The 15,815-nt window shown below is 49.2% G+C and overlaps 5 protein-coding genes across 5 annotated transcripts; 2 read left to right on the forward strand and 3 right to left on the reverse strand.

The window, feature by feature from the left end:
* Positions 1-109: 109 nt before the first annotated feature.
* On the reverse strand, positions 110-3,619 carry EURHEDRAFT_376019 (uncharacterized protein; the record flags this gene model as incomplete). The annotated part of the gene is made up of 2 exons (XM_040778806.1): positions 110-984; positions 1,048-3,619. 2 exons carry the CDS (start codon positions 3,617-3,619, stop codon positions 110-112), a joined length of 3,447 nt encoding a protein of 1,148 aa, XP_040640416.1.
* Positions 3,620-5,006: 1,387 nt separating this feature from the next.
* On the reverse strand, positions 5,007-5,710 carry EURHEDRAFT_451852 (Mpv17/PMP22 family protein; the record flags this gene model as incomplete). The annotated part of the gene is made up of 3 exons (XM_040783981.1): positions 5,007-5,156; positions 5,249-5,557; positions 5,612-5,710. The coding sequence occupies 3 exons, from the start codon at positions 5,708-5,710 to the stop codon at positions 5,007-5,009; spliced, it is 558 nt and encodes a 185-aa protein (XP_040640417.1).
* Positions 5,711-8,650: 2,940 nt separating this feature from the next.
* Positions 8,651-8,956, reverse strand: EURHEDRAFT_452544 (uncharacterized protein; the record flags this gene model as incomplete). The annotated part of the gene is made up of 1 exon (XM_040784046.1): positions 8,651-8,956. A coding segment is annotated over one exon (306 nt), but the record flags the coding sequence as incomplete, so codon positions are not given.
* Positions 8,957-9,879: 923 nt separating this feature from the next.
* Positions 9,880-11,076, forward strand: EURHEDRAFT_513993 (uncharacterized protein; the record flags this gene model as incomplete). The annotated part of the gene is made up of 5 exons (XM_040786227.1): positions 9,880-9,929; positions 9,986-10,256; positions 10,316-10,392; positions 10,444-11,047; positions 11,071-11,076. The coding sequence occupies 5 exons, from the start codon at positions 9,880-9,882 to the stop codon at positions 11,074-11,076; spliced, it is 1,008 nt and encodes a 335-aa protein (XP_040640419.1).
* Positions 11,077-12,200: 1,124 nt separating this feature from the next.
* On the forward strand, positions 12,201-15,182 carry EURHEDRAFT_410514 (GTPase-activating protein GYP7). Its single transcript, XM_040781375.1, has 5 exons — positions 12,201-12,467; positions 12,515-13,835; positions 13,884-14,146; positions 14,199-14,517; positions 14,575-15,182. Exons 1-5 carry the CDS (start codon positions 12,312-12,314, stop codon positions 14,913-14,915), a joined length of 2,400 nt encoding a protein of 799 aa, XP_040640420.1. The 5' UTR covers positions 12,201-12,311; the 3' UTR covers positions 14,916-15,182.
* Positions 15,183-15,815: the final 633 nt, after the last annotated feature.

Below are 15,815 nucleotides of genomic sequence, written 5' to 3' on the forward strand. Positions count from 1 at the left end.
ACGCCAGTGCCAATAGACAATAAGAGAAATCATAAGGGTATCGAACATGACGGAAACAAAACAAGAAAACAAACTCCGAGACAGTAGACGTGAAAACAAGGGATGCAAATCAAGCCCACCGCCATCCCGACCCAGGCTCCTCACTGATAACAGACGGCAAAAGACTCCCTTGGCCAGACTTTGAAGACGACGACGAAGAGAACGAGGAAGAGAATAATCCCCGCTTACCACCCGGTCGCTGGCTCTGGGCGTTATTTGCTTGGTTCTGGCGCTCCCTCATGAGCAACGCCACGGCCGCGTTCGTGTCGATGCCCTCACCCGTGTCTGTGGTTTTCAGGGCCCATTTGGCATCTTTCTCATTGAATCCCAGCTCGCGGACCATCATGTCAATCGCGCGGTCGACGGGGTCGAGGACAGGCCCTGAGCCTGAGCCTGGACGGGTAGATGACTGCATGTAAAAGACGGGCTGGTTGAAGCGAGCCGGCATGGGCGGTAGTGGCGGACGGGACTGCTGCTCGAGCCCCTTCATCACGACCGTGTAGCTGGAGATAGGCCGTTCATCCGAAAACGAGGTGCGGGTAACGTTGATACGAGGTTGCGAGCGTTGGTTCCGCAGCTCCGCAGCAAATGCCGCTTGTCTCACACGGTGGTCCTGAACAGAATTGTCGGAGGAGCTCGAGTCGGTTCGAGACCGGAAACTGTGGTCGTCGACGAGGGAGGAGCTCGATGACGTGGCGCTGGCACCGCACGACCGCACGGACGGGCATGAGGATCCTGCGGCGGCTTCGCAGGTCATGTAGGATTTCGAGACAGCTTCCTTGAGGAACGAGGAGCGGGTAACATCGTCGTCGAGGAGATCCCATTTGGTCAGGCCCATGGATTTGGCTTTCTCGAACGTTGCGGTGGGGTTTTTAATAGGACAGATGGATCCGAGGCTTAAAACAGCCGAGAGGCCTAATGTGAGGACGTAACATGTCCATTCCTCTGTTTCGGTTAGCTCGTATTCCTGACAGGTCAGATTGGGGATTTTATATAAGAGGCACTCACCTAGGTATCTTTCTTCCTTGCTGTCATCACCGACCTTGACATCTAACCCGTTGTATACTCCAGCCCTGCGCGCCTCGGTACATTTACCATGGATTGGCTGAAGCAATACGTTCAAGCAGGTGAAGAGCTCTGTCATGTCATACATCTGACCCTTCGATAGACCACCAAGGTTTCCCTGTCCGAAACCAGCGGGCGGTTCGAACAGGACATTGTTCATTCCAAACGGCTCAGTGATGGAGAAGGTTATCGAGGTGTGCTGATTGCGGGCCTGAGAGCCGCCATTCAACCAGTCCATTTGTCCCGTGATATCGTTCTCTCTACCCTTTCCGCATCCGAAAATCCGACAGAACGTCCAAATTCGCCACAGTGCGTCATCAATCTCTGTGGCCCGTTCGGAGTCGACACCAGCCAGGCCGCGGATGGTGTCGGGGCGGAGGAAGCTGCTGCACCGGGTCAAGATGAGGGATTTGAGCTGAGCAAGGGTGAAGATGTCGTGCGCATAGCGTTGGAGGTAGAGGGTAGGAGTATAGTCGGGCACTTGCGCGTCTGGGTCTAGGAAGACCTGCCATTCGCTTGCCCAGGGCGGACTCATCTCGCGCAGCTCCCAGGCGGGAGCAGACATCTTGAAGACGGCGCCTTTGATCATGTCGAGCTCGTGTTGTTTAAAGATGCGATAGAACTGACGGTTTAGCATTGCAAGACTGAACAGGTCGTCCAGCGACGACGCCTGTTCAATAATCAGCCGCACGGCCCGGTCGGGCATGAAGCTCGGCATTGTGATCGAGGGAGGCGATGACGGGTAAGAAACGTTGGTGGTGCCCACTCTGACAGGTGATGGCATGCCACCGTCGAGTTCATAGATGAACTCGGGGGCCTGGAGACTGCCCAGTTGGTAGGGGGGGGCGTAGGTGTTGCTGCATCGCATCTTACTAGACGAGACAAACACCTTCTCTTCGGTGTATTCGTGGTCGATGGGCTTGACGGGACCTCCGGCGACACTCGACTCACTATCTGGAGTACGTTCAGAGACAGTCGAAGGTGTTGTGGATGTCGTTGTTGGTGGTGTTCTCGTTGCTGCTAGTGCAGCCGTCGCAGAGGCCGCCCATTGTCCGACCGGCTCCATCTTCTTTGTCTGCAGGCGAGGCAGTTGAAGCCGCAATTCTCTTTCACTGCAAATAGAAGTCGGTCTCTGCGGTTCTGGAACGGGCTCGATATATTCTTTGTCGTTGTCGTTGCTGTTGTCGTCGTCGGTATTCTGGGTCTCGTCAGACGTTCCACGGTTGCGAGCAGCGGACTCCATCTCCGATCGCATATTGGAACTGCTAAAGGAACGAAGATGCAACTTGCGCCCAAAGCCAGGCACGGCCAAATGAAAAGGCATTTTGGCGTGTTGATGTTTTTTCTTCTCTTCCTCCAGTTGTTGTAGGATAGTGTGAGGCAGAATGTTGGAGGGAGGACGAGGAGCAGGACGAGTCGCAATCATCTGCATGTCGCCTCTACTTATCTGCAGCGGACCAGCCAGTGACCCGCGCGAGGCTGTCAGATTGCTAGTACTGCAGGCTTTTTTAGCCTGCTTAGTGGTGGTGCTAGTATTAGGTGCATTAGCGGCATTTTTAGGTGCATTCTCAGGCTTAGTGCAGTACTGCAATAAGGCGTTTTCCAACTCTTCCTCCGCCTGTGATAAGGTGGGCCCTCGGGGAGACTTCCCTGCGCGCAATGTGGCGTAGCGTTGCTCATCACATTTTCTGTCACATTGTTTCTGTACTTCGCCTTCTGCACGACTCATGGGTGTTGTGGGTGTTTTGGTTGTTTTGGGTGTTATGAGTGGTTTCGGGTTTTTGAGCACTGTCAACGGAGCCATTTGAATAGGTGGTTCCCGGGGCAGTGGTTTATTCATCTCCACCATTGATGGTTTCTTCGCCGTCTTCGTTTTCTTCGCTCTCTTCTGATCTTCACCATGTTCCACCGCGATCGTCTTGTCTTCATTAGGCTTCACTGGTTCTCCCAGCACAGACGCTGTATCGTCGAAAACTCCGAGTGCCACTGGTGACCCGATTGAGAATGCGTCTGCCGATTTGTATCCGAACCCCGGATATTCTGATCCCATACTCGTGAGCGACGACCGTCGGGAATAGCACGATGAAGCACGGTCGACGCTGTCGTCGTCGGAGGACGAATATGCGTCTAGCAGGTCGCTTTCCCAGGACTCATGTCGCGAGTGGCCTTTCTCTTTTCCACTCTGCGTGCTCTGCGCGCTCTGTCTGTTCTGCAGATGAGCCGCGAACAGATGCTGGAATTGTTGACTCTGCTGTTGCACGCTAAGCGGAGAGATTACGCTTGTATTGCGCGAGTGAGCGATACTCGCTAGCGATCCCGGGTTCCTTCGACTCATGGGCGACACGGATGATTGTATCTCGGATCGTTCGTCGTCTGCTATCATCCGGACTGGCGATTTCACCGGTGCTCCTAGATCCTTCGGAATAGTCAGAGGCCCGGGTTTGAGACCCCTATTAACGATCGGTCGTTTAGGTAAAAGCGTTGGATCTGAATCTTCCATGCTGAAGGACTTCATTTTGTTTTCTCGGTCCAATGCGTGTTGAGTGTTTTGTTGATCATAAACGTCTATTCATGTCACCAGAACAACTCCGTTGTCTCGACAAAGGGCTTCCGTCGCCTATAAAACGCTTTATCAAGCTGCTTTCAACTTCACAAAGGACAAAGACAATGCTACTTATAAAAGATCAGCCAAAGTGACAATACTTCATTGTCCAACGTACCTCTTTACCTTTTCTTAGCGACAAAGACCAGTGTTCAACAGTACTCAACAATACGCAGAGTGGAAGATGTGATGGAGAACAGCTCAGGTCTATTCTATCCAACTCAAATAAAAAAGGCTTGAAAAGAACCATCAAAACAATCAGCCAACGCCAACTCCCAAATAAAACACCCCGCTGACCGCTACCACTACAACCACGGCTGTGTTCAAGGCTCGACAGCCAACCGACCCCAAGGGGCCGAATCTGAGTCTTGATACTTACAAGTAGACGTGAGACCGACGAAATGAGAAGGATGGCGGATGATGAATGGATTTCTGTCGCTGTCATGTCATGGTTTGGACCCATGGGGGCGGTTTAGGTGCTCTTACTACGGGTTCTTACTACGATGGCTGTGGCCTTGTGCCATGCTATTGCCGTATGAAGAACTGGTAGGTGCTTCTATGTAGAATTTGGACCCTTTTTTTTTTTTTTCTTTTTGCGTGGATCTGTTGGCTTTGCAGTCCGGATGGGGTAAGTGATCTATGTGCGCCGTGGACGGGAAGACATCGCCCCGATCGCTGGCTTTCTACAGGCTATGGTCTATTGATGGTACAATTAAACACAGTATGCTATGATACTCTACCTATTTTGCTCGGACTGCTCTTTGGTTATAGAGGGCCAGCATGATATTACAGACTCATTCGTGGCTTCGTGTATACGAGGAGGAATAGAGACAGAGTAGACCTTATCAGCACAGCTATCTTATCTCAGGTCATCCTCCATATTTAGCACGCATTCTCCAAACAATCAAACATAATTATCTGCTTTTCTTAATTTACTCTGTATTACGGAGTAATCATGCCTGCAATCATCGCATTCCACAACTCATTCTGTACTCCATGCTCCATAGACGAGTTCTATTCCTGTTCACTGCGCCACCCCACCAGGATCTGCACTTCGTACCAATCCAAGTAAGCCTGCATATCTAGAGCTCTTCTCTACTCATCCATCCTCATCCTTATTTTCATACGTATGCAAGCGTCAGGTTGACTCTTCGGCCCCCGCCCCAGACTCAGTTCCAGTCCTGGCCCCATAAGTTATGCCATGCTATGCTCAGCCGACCAACACATCTCACTGCCCACATACCTTGTCCATTCCACTTCCGAAAGCCTAATACAATATTCCCCGGGGAAAATGGCTAGGCTACCCGGACAGAAGACTCAAATAAACCGCCCAAACAACCCCAACCAAACTCCCAACCAACAACCGCTTGTCAGCGGGGATAACGGTAAAGTTCAGGATCGAGACTAGCGGCCATAATTTGAAGCCTGCGATCATGAGCGGGTAGAAGTCCTTTGCATTCTTATTAGTTCCTTGTTAGGGTGACAAAGTACCGACCGAGTCATGGGTGGGATTCCGGTAGAGGGGGGAGGTGGGCGGCTTACATTCTGGAGCTGGGTGGTAATAACATCGTAGTTTTGGCCGCGGAGCGTGCCGAGGGTAACTATGTAGAGGGCTGTGCTTAGGGCGCCGCCGATGATTTGATCGATGGCGATTTTGGCGAGGGTATTGGGGATGTTTAACTTGGTTTTTGTTTCTTTCTTTTCGTTTCCCTTGTCTTTCAGGTCGGGCTCGGTCTTCTCCCCCGGAAATGATGATTCAAGCCCCTCAAGCCATAAAAACGTCAAGGGCGAGAGGATGAACGCACACGTGGTGAATTGGAATAATGTCTGGATGTCCAATTCGAAGGGGACCTTTCCGTTCCGTTAGATCTGCCCCGCTGTAGGTTATTGTGTGGGAGTATATACCTCAGCTCGATAAGCTTTGATGCCTTGGGCTAGGACATTTGATCCGGCGTTTATGAGGGCGGATTGGAGGGTTGCTTTTGCGATTGGAGGGAGGGCCATTTTGTTATTTTGTTTTTTTTTTTTTTTTTTTTTTTTGAGGAGTGATGTGGCAAGTTTGGCTGTTAAGTAGTGGTGACAGCGGTGTCAGATATATAAAGTTGACGGTGATGTGGATAGTGCCGAGAGCAAAATTGCATACATACTTGATTTTCTAGACAGCTCGAAGGCTTGCCCTTTCTGTTTTGGTGCTCACCCCTCTCCACTGTTTGCTCACTGCGTAGATCTGACTAAGGTAGCCTCAATAAAACGCACTGCGCTAGAGTTTCACCTGTGTCCACTTTTCTTCATAGCACTTTTGACTGTCACTGCTTTGACCCCAGCATACGTGCTCGGTTGGCCTTGTTTCTCTATGTTACCTTTACCGTTTCTACTTGTTGATTACCTTACGGAGCCTGGAGGGGGCGAGATACCTTCGACGTGATATACAGAGGACCTGGATGGTCATTGAGCATACAATTACTTGGAAGACACTTAGGGTAAATGTCCTGTCTCGAAATGCAACTAGCTAGAACCCTAGGTACGATACGAGGGAAGCCAGGTTGTGACAGTCTACATGTAAAGACCCAACCCTCAATGTTAAATAGAGACATACACACACATACAACTACTAGGCCCTGAGTGCTCACCGAGTACTGACCTGTGACAGAAAATACTCACTGAGCAAGCCCCTGAGCACCCTCATAGAAGCAGTGGCATCTGGAAGGGGAAAGTCACGGTCGCTCTAGAAAATCAAGTTTGTATAGGAACACATATATATCCACAGCTACGCAGCATACTCTTCATATTTTTTAAAGTGCCAGACAATTTTGGCTCAAATAAGTGCTTTATACTTTTAGATTCTTTCTTTCGCTTACTTTTCGCCGTTTACCTATAAAAACCGGTACTCTACCTATCCTGCAAATTGAAATTCGGCTTGAAAGCTCGCATACCGTCAATTCGAGAAGTTCACATTCAATGATTCTAGCAGATTTACCGGAGGAATTGCCATGGAATATCGCGGACTTCTTGGACACCGAGAAAGATGTCCTCGTGTTCGCCCAGCTGAGCCGACCCTTCCACAATGCTCTAACCAGCTACCTCTACCGTCGCGATGCGAAGAGATAGAGTGCATCTGCATTGCTATGGCAAGAGTGGTTTCCCAACCGGGTCGGTACTGATCGAGGAAATTGAATCAGGAGAGGAATTCAACCCGTTAGACTTGCCGAGCATTCAACTTCTTGGTAATCATAAAGTACTCCAAGGCGCTTTGAGTCGGATATACTCTTGAGCAGTAAGCAACTGGATGTCTGAGTTCTCCATGTTTTTGGAAGAGAGCTCCTGCCACCACTCCATCTGATACATCAGTCTCTAACTTTGTCTCTGGATTAGGGTGGTAGTGTCGCAATATCGGGGCATTTGTTAATTGTTTATTCAACTCCTCAAAGGCTTGCTGACACCCTTCTGTCCATACGGAGGGGACATCCTTCTTGGTCAGTCAATCCAGAGGCTTCGCGATGCGGCTATAGTTTTTGATAAATCGTCGATAGAAGTTGCAGAACCCCAGGAAAGACTGCACGCCTCGGACTGTAGTTGGTACCTCCCAGTTGCGGATCACTACTGTCCACTCTGAGTCGACTCCAATACCATCAGTGGTCAAGATGAACCCAGATATTTAGACCTTGTTACATGGAATCCACACTTCTTGATACTGGCTTGCAGGCCAGCAGCACGGAGTCGCTCAAGCACCTTCTTAACATGTATTTCATGCTCAACTGCATCCTTGGAATAAACCAGAAGACCATCCGCAAATGCTGTCACAAACTCGTTCAATTAACCCATCAGGGTCTCGTTGATAAAGCGCTGAAAAGCAGCTGGTCCATTAGTGAGACCAAAGGGCACCACATGGTATTTATAGTTCCCATATCACATCCGGAAGATGGTTAAGTTTTCTGGCCTCGGGTTGCTTCAGGAAACATTGTCTACCAATAAGCAAATGGCACACTATGGTATGGGTAATTGCTGCTTCCGCTCGTCCATCGTACCCTTTGGTGCCTATTGATATCTTCAGTTGGTGGGTAGGAATCCTTAGAATTTCTCTAATTCTACCGCGCATTTGGTGTGTATGAAAGGATAACCATTTGCTCCGGTGTCGGCCAAGGTATTCAAGGGGATTCTGATTCTATTGTAAGTTATCTGACTATTTTACATCTTATCCTTGTCCTCCAATCAGTTGACTAGGATCCAACTCGCTTTAGTCGACACCATCTAGCCCCAGGTCAGAGACTTTCTCCTGGACTAGAATTTTTCCGCATAATTATCAATCTTAGACGCCTCATTCTGCTCGAGTTCTTTCAGTTCAGAGGATACTGCCTTAGTAGTGCAGTTGCGTGCAAGGTGACCTGATTTCTGACAGTCGAAGCGTCTGCCTTCCTTCATCAATTGGTCGCGGTTGGTTCCAGTATGAGGCCCCACTGGACCAATGCTTCGGGGAGGGGCCAGTCCCTTCTTGACTATCACCTGACTGGCTCCCTTGGTTGTATCCTTGCTGGTCAAGGAGAAGTTGAAGGATCTATTCTTCTGGTTCCGGTGATTAATAACCTCAAGGCGACTTGCAGTCTGGGACACGGCGCTAGAGAACTCTTGAAAGGTACTGTCCTTGATGTGGTCAGAGATGCACAGCTTCTGAACCTTAGTTGTCAGCTTGTAATAAAGCTCATCCTTCCAGTCATCTTCAGCAATGCCAGCTTCAGCAGCAAGATACAAGAACTCGGAGAGGAAATCATGGAATTTGTCGCTAACTTTCATATACAGCTGTCGAAAATGATGCTTTGCAATGATGACACGGCCTGGGTCGCTAAAGATCATTTTCATGTGGTCAAGTATATCCTTCGAGTCAGCGTAAGGGTTCTTGGAATCCTCTCGCATACGCAGAGTGATGTGCTTGCGTGCTTTGCCTTTGCAGCGACTAGCAACATACGCCATTCGGAGCTGGGGAGTATCAAAGTGGTCCGCATTTCCAGTGAGTTTTCGGGACATCAGGACCAACCAATTTTCAAATTGGGGCTCCTTGCCGTCCGTGAACATTGGGGGATCGGGAATTTTGGTGGTCTCTCGGTTGCTGGGGACTGCCAGTGTAGATTCCTGATCACTGATGCTGGAAAACTGCATAGTCGTCCTCACAATCTGGTTGGCATAGACATTACGCTCAGCCCTCACCTCAGCGAGCTGCTGCTTGACATCATCAACCGGCTGATGCAGTCCATTCATGTCCTCATTATCATTGTTATCAGTCTGGCTCTGGAGTTGTCCCTTCAGCTCACCCATTTCACGGTGCAACCGTGCAATCTCTCCATCCTTGGCTTTGCCACGGAGTTTTTCTTCAGCAAACTGGGCTTCACGGTCATTTAGGCGCTTTTCATATTGTTGGTGGACCGAACAGAGCTTCTCATACAACCACTCAGGCTTCTCAGCGACAAATTGCAGGAACTCCTCTAAAGTCACCATGCGTTGTTCTTCGTCCTTGTCTCCATCAATGAAAATATATAATCGGCGGTTCTCTCGGTCGGTATCGTCATTTGCTTCGTCTCGGTTGGCCCCAAGAGGGGCAACGGTGTTGTTCGGTCGAGCCATACTGGCCAGGATCCTCATATCGGTCGGTCGGTCGGCATCAATCTGATTAATTCAGTCGGTGTGGGGGACACGCTACTATATCTCCACGATCGCAGGATCGAAGCAATAAATTAGGCGTGTGAAAAGATAAAGGAAGGTGAGATTCGATATCATGTCACGGGCTCGGACTAGTTTGTAGATACTAAAGAAATGATCTTCCTATCTAAACTAGTGTAGCCATCGACAAGAACATCGAATCCGGGAAAGATGAGAAGAGGAAATATATTTACAGGCAAAAGTGGTTTTATCTATGGGTTGTGTGGCCGCGCTGAGTGCTTTCTTTGTTTGCTTGCTTGGGCGGCGTTTGTTGATATCAGCCACTAACGCGGCGTTTAGGTGTTGAGCATTCACACCTTGTAGGAGGAACACATAGCTGGAATACCCCTCCTCACTTCCCAACCTGATGGATTCTCTTTTTCATGCTCTCACAACCAATCACAAATCCTCTACATCTAGGCATCTCGTTTTTTCTGGACAATTTGTGCCTGACTGATCCTGACTGATCCCTGATATTGACCATGATGGCTTTGGCACACGATGACTACACAATCGCGTGGATCTGTGCCTTGCCGTTGGGGATGGCGGCGGCAAGTGTCGTGGTGGACAAACTCCAAATCCCCTGCCTAGACCCTCTACTGATCCGAACGCCTACGTACTCGGTGAATTGAACGGCCATTATATAGTCATTGCTTGCCTACCAACTGGCACATATGGAACCGTATCTGCTGCGACCGTTATATCTCACCTGGTTTCAACCTTCCCCCGAATTCAATTTGGACTGATGGTGGGAATTGGGGGAGGGGTTCCGAGCACAAGCAATGGCATTCGATTGGGTGATGTGGTGGCCAGCAAGCCGGTTGGAAAGTATAGTGAGGTGGTCCAATATGGTTACGGCAAGGTAGTCCAAGGGGGACAATTCGAGCCGACAGGCATCTTAAACAAACCACACCACCGCAGACTCTTCTGAGGCATATGGCCCATCTTGAGGCAATTCAAATGATAAGAAAAGAGGATATCATTTCCAAGATAGTAAAGTAAGTGCTTGAACAGAATTCTGGCATGAAGAACCGATTCTCTCCCCCAAGTCAGCAGACGGATTGTTTATTTCGTTCCACCTATCCCCATGGTGACAACAAAGGCAGTTGCGAAAATTGTGATAAAGAGCAATTAGTCTATCACCATCCGCGCGATACCAGGACACCTCATATCCACTATGGGTTGATTGCTTCGGGAGACCAGGTTATGAAGGACTCTAAAACAAGAGACCTTTTAGCTCAGCAGCATGGATCATCTGCTTTGAGATGGAGGCCGCAGACCTTATGGATGTGCTCCCGACACTTGTGGTCCGAGGGATATGACTATTGTGACACTCACAAGCACAACGAGTGGCAGGGCTATGCGGCTTTGACTGCAGCTGCCTATACAAAATTGCTGTTGTCAGTCGTGCCTGTTTCCCGTACAGATGAGCGCTCGAAGAAGAACAACAATAGAGTCTATCACTGGATGGTCCCACTGGCAAGGAATCCACGATTTGTTGGTCGGCAAGATGTAATCAAGAAATTAGAACAATCAATTACAGTGCACAAGGGGGCAGAAAAGGTCGCAGTTACGGGTTTAGGGGGGGCTGGGAAGACCCAGGTGGTTTTGGAGCTAGCTTACCGCATACGAGACCGAGATCGGGAGTCCTCGGTGTTCTGGCTCCCATGCACGAGTTATGAGATGGTTGAGCAGGCGTACCTGAATATCGCACAGATACTCGGACTTCATGATGTGAAACTTGCAGAGGTTGAGATGCTGCAAATGCAAGTAATGTAGGCAAGGAAGACAATGCTAGGGGATGAACATCCCTCAACTCTGATTAGCATGCACAACCTTGCCTACACCTGGAAGTCCCGAGGCAAGCATCAAGGTGCCTTGGCTCTAATGGAAAATTGTTCTGGGCTGTACAACAGAAAATTGGGCCCTAATCACCCACATACCATATCCTCTTGCCGTGCTCTTAATGACTGGAAGGGCGTGCAGAATTCATTTCCAAATGAACTGCTGCTGCAGTACCTATGACAGCTAACGGTCAACACAAAATATCAACGGCTGATGAGCAACTGCCGATGGGGCACTAGGAGCAAATGACGAGCCCTAGCCCTTCAACATATGATCGCACGATGAATAGATAGTTTTCCATTGGTTTGTCAAATAGTTTCTTTTCTTCTCCTTCTTCCCCGGAACCGATATTCTCATCAATAGGCTGATTAGTCTAGATGAGTATTATTCGTTTTATCTACTAGTTATCAAGCCCGGGACAGTGCCCACTCAAATAGAACGTCCGCAGCACCTGCAGGAAATTACAGCGGAGTATAGAGCACCTTTGGTGATTGCTCAGTTGCCCCGTGAAGTGCATATCAAATCATTTCATACGCAGACACAATAAGCTGCAAAACTCTCTTTTGGAGACCATCCCCTTATTCTAGCTTCCAGAAAAACTTCACCCGCGTCGCAAGGTCAAGGCTTACATCTGACCATACATGTCACACAGGTTAGCAGTGCTAGTGGATAAACTGTTTATAGTACCAGTTATTTTCCCTCGTCTCCGTTTAAATCATGCGTCCAGAATGTCTACATAGAGCCATAAAGATTGGCGGTTGACAACAAAATACTAGTATAAACATCTGGTATTTACAAAACAGCATCTAACTCACAGAAACTTCGTATACTTACATTCAAATACCTATCGTAAGATATCCCAATAATGGACTAAACCTAATATAGATTAGGTCACGAAAGTGGCGTTGAGAAAGAGCCATAAAGATACTCCGTATAGTCCTTGTACTGCTCTGCCCAAGTTCTCCGGAGTACACTCCCCGCTCTGACGTCGTGACATTCCTCCGACACTTCATCACCGAACATCCATCTTCAACTCATCTAGAAAACATGAATACCATCCCTATGGAATAAAATGTCAAGTTCACGAGTACAATACACACCTCCTCCATCGCCGCCGTCGCCCACGGCCTCGTTCTACGACGTCAGCGACGACGAGGAGGACGAATACAACACCATCGCCCATTCGGCATCGGGGAGAGGCGTCAAACTTCTATTCTCCAAGAGCAAGGTTCGTTTTCTTATCCCTGATGTCCTTAGGTTATACTGACAGCACAGGTCTACGTCCATCCGTCCCCCTCCGCCAAAGATAACATCCCCGGTTTTATCGCGCTCATCCAGCAAAAACCCGCCCATCGCCCAGAGCCCGCCAGCTCGTCGAAACGTTCTGATCCTTCGTCCTACCTTCTCGCTTGGGTCCCTGAATCTTCCCTTGGCGATGCATACAACACCTACGTGAAAGTCGATTTATCCGATGAATCGTCATCGCCGCGACAGAGATACCTAGTGCCTCCCCTGCCGACGACGACGACGCTCAAAGATCCCGTCGGTTTATATGCGTTCGCGGTCCCGTTATCGGAGATATATTCGCTGCTCGTGCGCCCGCCCAGTCTAGGATGGTGGTTTGGTAGTTTAGTGATCAACACCCGTCTCGGCGATAGCTTCCCCGCGCTCTTTTTCCACGACAGCGAGTGCGAGTCGACAATTCTACAGAAGAAAAAGAGGACCAAAGAGACGTTTGATCCGTTCAGCGACGATGGAAACATGTTCTGGGGCGGCGATGAAGTGCTTAAATGGCTCCGGAACTACGTCAACGTGCAGCGCTCGGAGGTCGAGAAAAATGCGTATCTGATCAACCCGTCGGATGAGGATTTGGTCTCGTTCGGAAGCCCGGTGATGAGGGACGAAAATGCAGAACAAGAGAATCAGGGCGGGATGGATCCGTTCATGAAGACGCTCAAGGAGACGAGGTGGAAGGTGCTTGAGCAGTTGAGCAAGATTACTACGTTTACGAAACGGACTGCTAACGATATCGCTGAAAATCCTCGCATTCCGCCACAGATTCGTCGTCTTATGAAGAATCCTCAGGTTCAGACGCTGCAGGATGAGTTCGATAGTGCGCGGATATACCTGGCGCGTTGGGCGATGAGTCTTGCGGAGCAGAGCGAGAGGGAGCGGAGTCAGCGGATATGGACTGCAAAGGACGTGCTTGAGATGGAGGATAGCTCTGTGGGAGAGTTTGAGATTCTCGAAATGGAGACTGGGACGATGGGCATCCACGAACGACGCAAAATCGTGACCCTAGAGGAGTGGAAGGGATTCTTCGATATATCCGGACGGCTGCAGGTGACGGTTGATGAGGTCACGGAGAGAATTTTCCATGGAGGTTTGGATCCAAACGACGGTGTTCGAAAGGATGCATGGCTTTTCCTTCTGGGAGTGTATCCGTGGGACAGCAGCTATGATGAGCGTCAGGCGCTGATGAACTCGAAACGAGATGAGTATATTCGTCTGAAAGGTGCCTGGTGGGAGAGAATGATCGAAGGAACTTCGACGGCTGAGGAGTTTGATCACTGGAAAGAGCAGAGGAACCGGATTGGTAGGCGCCGTACGAGCTTGTTAATAACACTGTACTAACACCACGCAGAAAAAGATGTTCACCGGACAGACCGCACGATTCCGCTTTTTGCAGGAGAAGACATTCCCCATCCAGATCCCGACTCTCCATTCGCAGATACAGGCACGAATGTCCACATGGAACAGATGAAAGACATGCTCCTGACCTACAACGAATACAACCCGGATCTGGGCTATGTTCAGGGAATGAGCGACCTCCTCGCCCCTCTTTACGCTGTCATGCAAGACGACGCCGTCGCTTTCTGGGCATTCGTTGGGTTTATGGACAGAATGGTAGCCCCCCACCCTTTACCAATCACTCATTAAACTCGGCTGACAACAGCAGGAACACAATTTCCTCCGCGACCAGTCCGGAATGCGCACTCAACTCCTCACCATCGACCACCTCGTCCAGCTGATGGACCCTCAACTCTACCTTCATCTCCAATCCGCCGACAGCACCAACTTTTTCTTCTTCTTCCGCATGTTGATCGTATGGTACAAGCGCGAATTTGAATGGACAGACGTCCTACGTCTCTGGGAATCCCTCTGGACGGACTATCTCTCCAGCAGCTTCCATCTATTCTTCGCCTTGGCCATTCTCGAAAAACATCGTGATGTCATCATGGACCATTTGAAGCATTTTGATGAGGTTCTTAAATACAGTACGCTCCCTCTCCCTCCTGTACCTTGAGTTAAAAGACGACATTAACATAGGACAGTAAACGAACTCTCCAACTCAATGGAACTAATCCCCCTCCTCACCCGCGCCGAATCCCTCTTCCGCCGCTTCGAGCGCACAGTCCAAGCAATCGACAAAAAGAACAACTTCCCCTCCGCCCCAATCACGCACCGCCGAAAACCCTCGCCAACGGATAAAGGCAAATCAAGAGCTCCAGAGGGATCAAGTACCGGCGTTAGTGCTGGCGCTAGTGCTAGTACCGAACCGGGAGATGATGAGGATGCAGAGACGAAAGTTATTTCGCCGGAGTTGAGGATGTTGCTTAGGAGGGATATTCCGTGGAGGAGGCAGGTTAGGGTTGAGGAGAAGAAGCCGGCTTAGTCGGTTCTAGTGGTTATGAGGTTACGATTTGGGCTTTAAGGCTATTATATGGTTGCTTGTTTCGAGGTTTACATTATCGTACGCATGGATATGGGATTGGTTTGGTTTTGGTCGGTGTTTTGTTTTGTTTGGTTTGGTTTATCAATGGGTTTAGCTAGTTTTGTTTCGATTACTTGTTGCATGATGACGAGTATAAATACAGATACAATAATTGACAGTCGTTCTCTGAGGCCGAAGAAATGACATGATATGACTATGACATGGGCATTGGCAGATGATGTTGACAACAGTAGTAAAGTAGTGACAGTCACGCAGAGAAGTAAACTCGTGTCGATTAGCTTTTTCCGCGAGAGATATGAGCACTCAATGGAGCGGATGCCTTTGTATAAGCATGGCTGATTTCAAAGCACACAAGCTTCATGTTACGAATCATACGTTTTTAAACATCAGCCCCGATAATACTAGCCGTGTAAGGGCATTCGGATACTCTGGTCATATCGTGGGCCATAGAGGGGGATAGAGCTCGACATAAGATAAGCCGGTAACCGTCCGATACCACCTGCGAGATATTAAGAGGTCATTGAATCTCCATAACATCTGGGCAAATGCCATTAAGGTGTTTACACCAAATACATTCACGAAATAATATAGACGTGGGCGGCAAAAGACCATATGGTCAGTCTCCTCTTACAAACTCCAGTCGAGCTCTACATTCCATCTAGGGGATCTGAGAATGTCGGGCAGTTCCATTGACATTGAAACGCGGTTGCAAAATCTTGTAATTCCTCGTCCTCGTAGTCGTATACTATCTGCTGTAGGCCATTTGAAAACCAACTCACTCCTGTGTGAGGCTTTCAGGTTGTTGTAGGCGTTGGCCACTGATAGGGCTGAGCCGGTTAG

This window comes from Aspergillus ruber (assembly GCF_000600275.1).
Source record: "Aspergillus ruber CBS 135680 unplaced genomic scaffold scaffold00007, whole genome shotgun sequence".
NCBI classification, from domain to species: domain Eukaryota; kingdom Fungi; phylum Ascomycota; class Eurotiomycetes; order Eurotiales; family Aspergillaceae; genus Aspergillus; species Aspergillus ruber.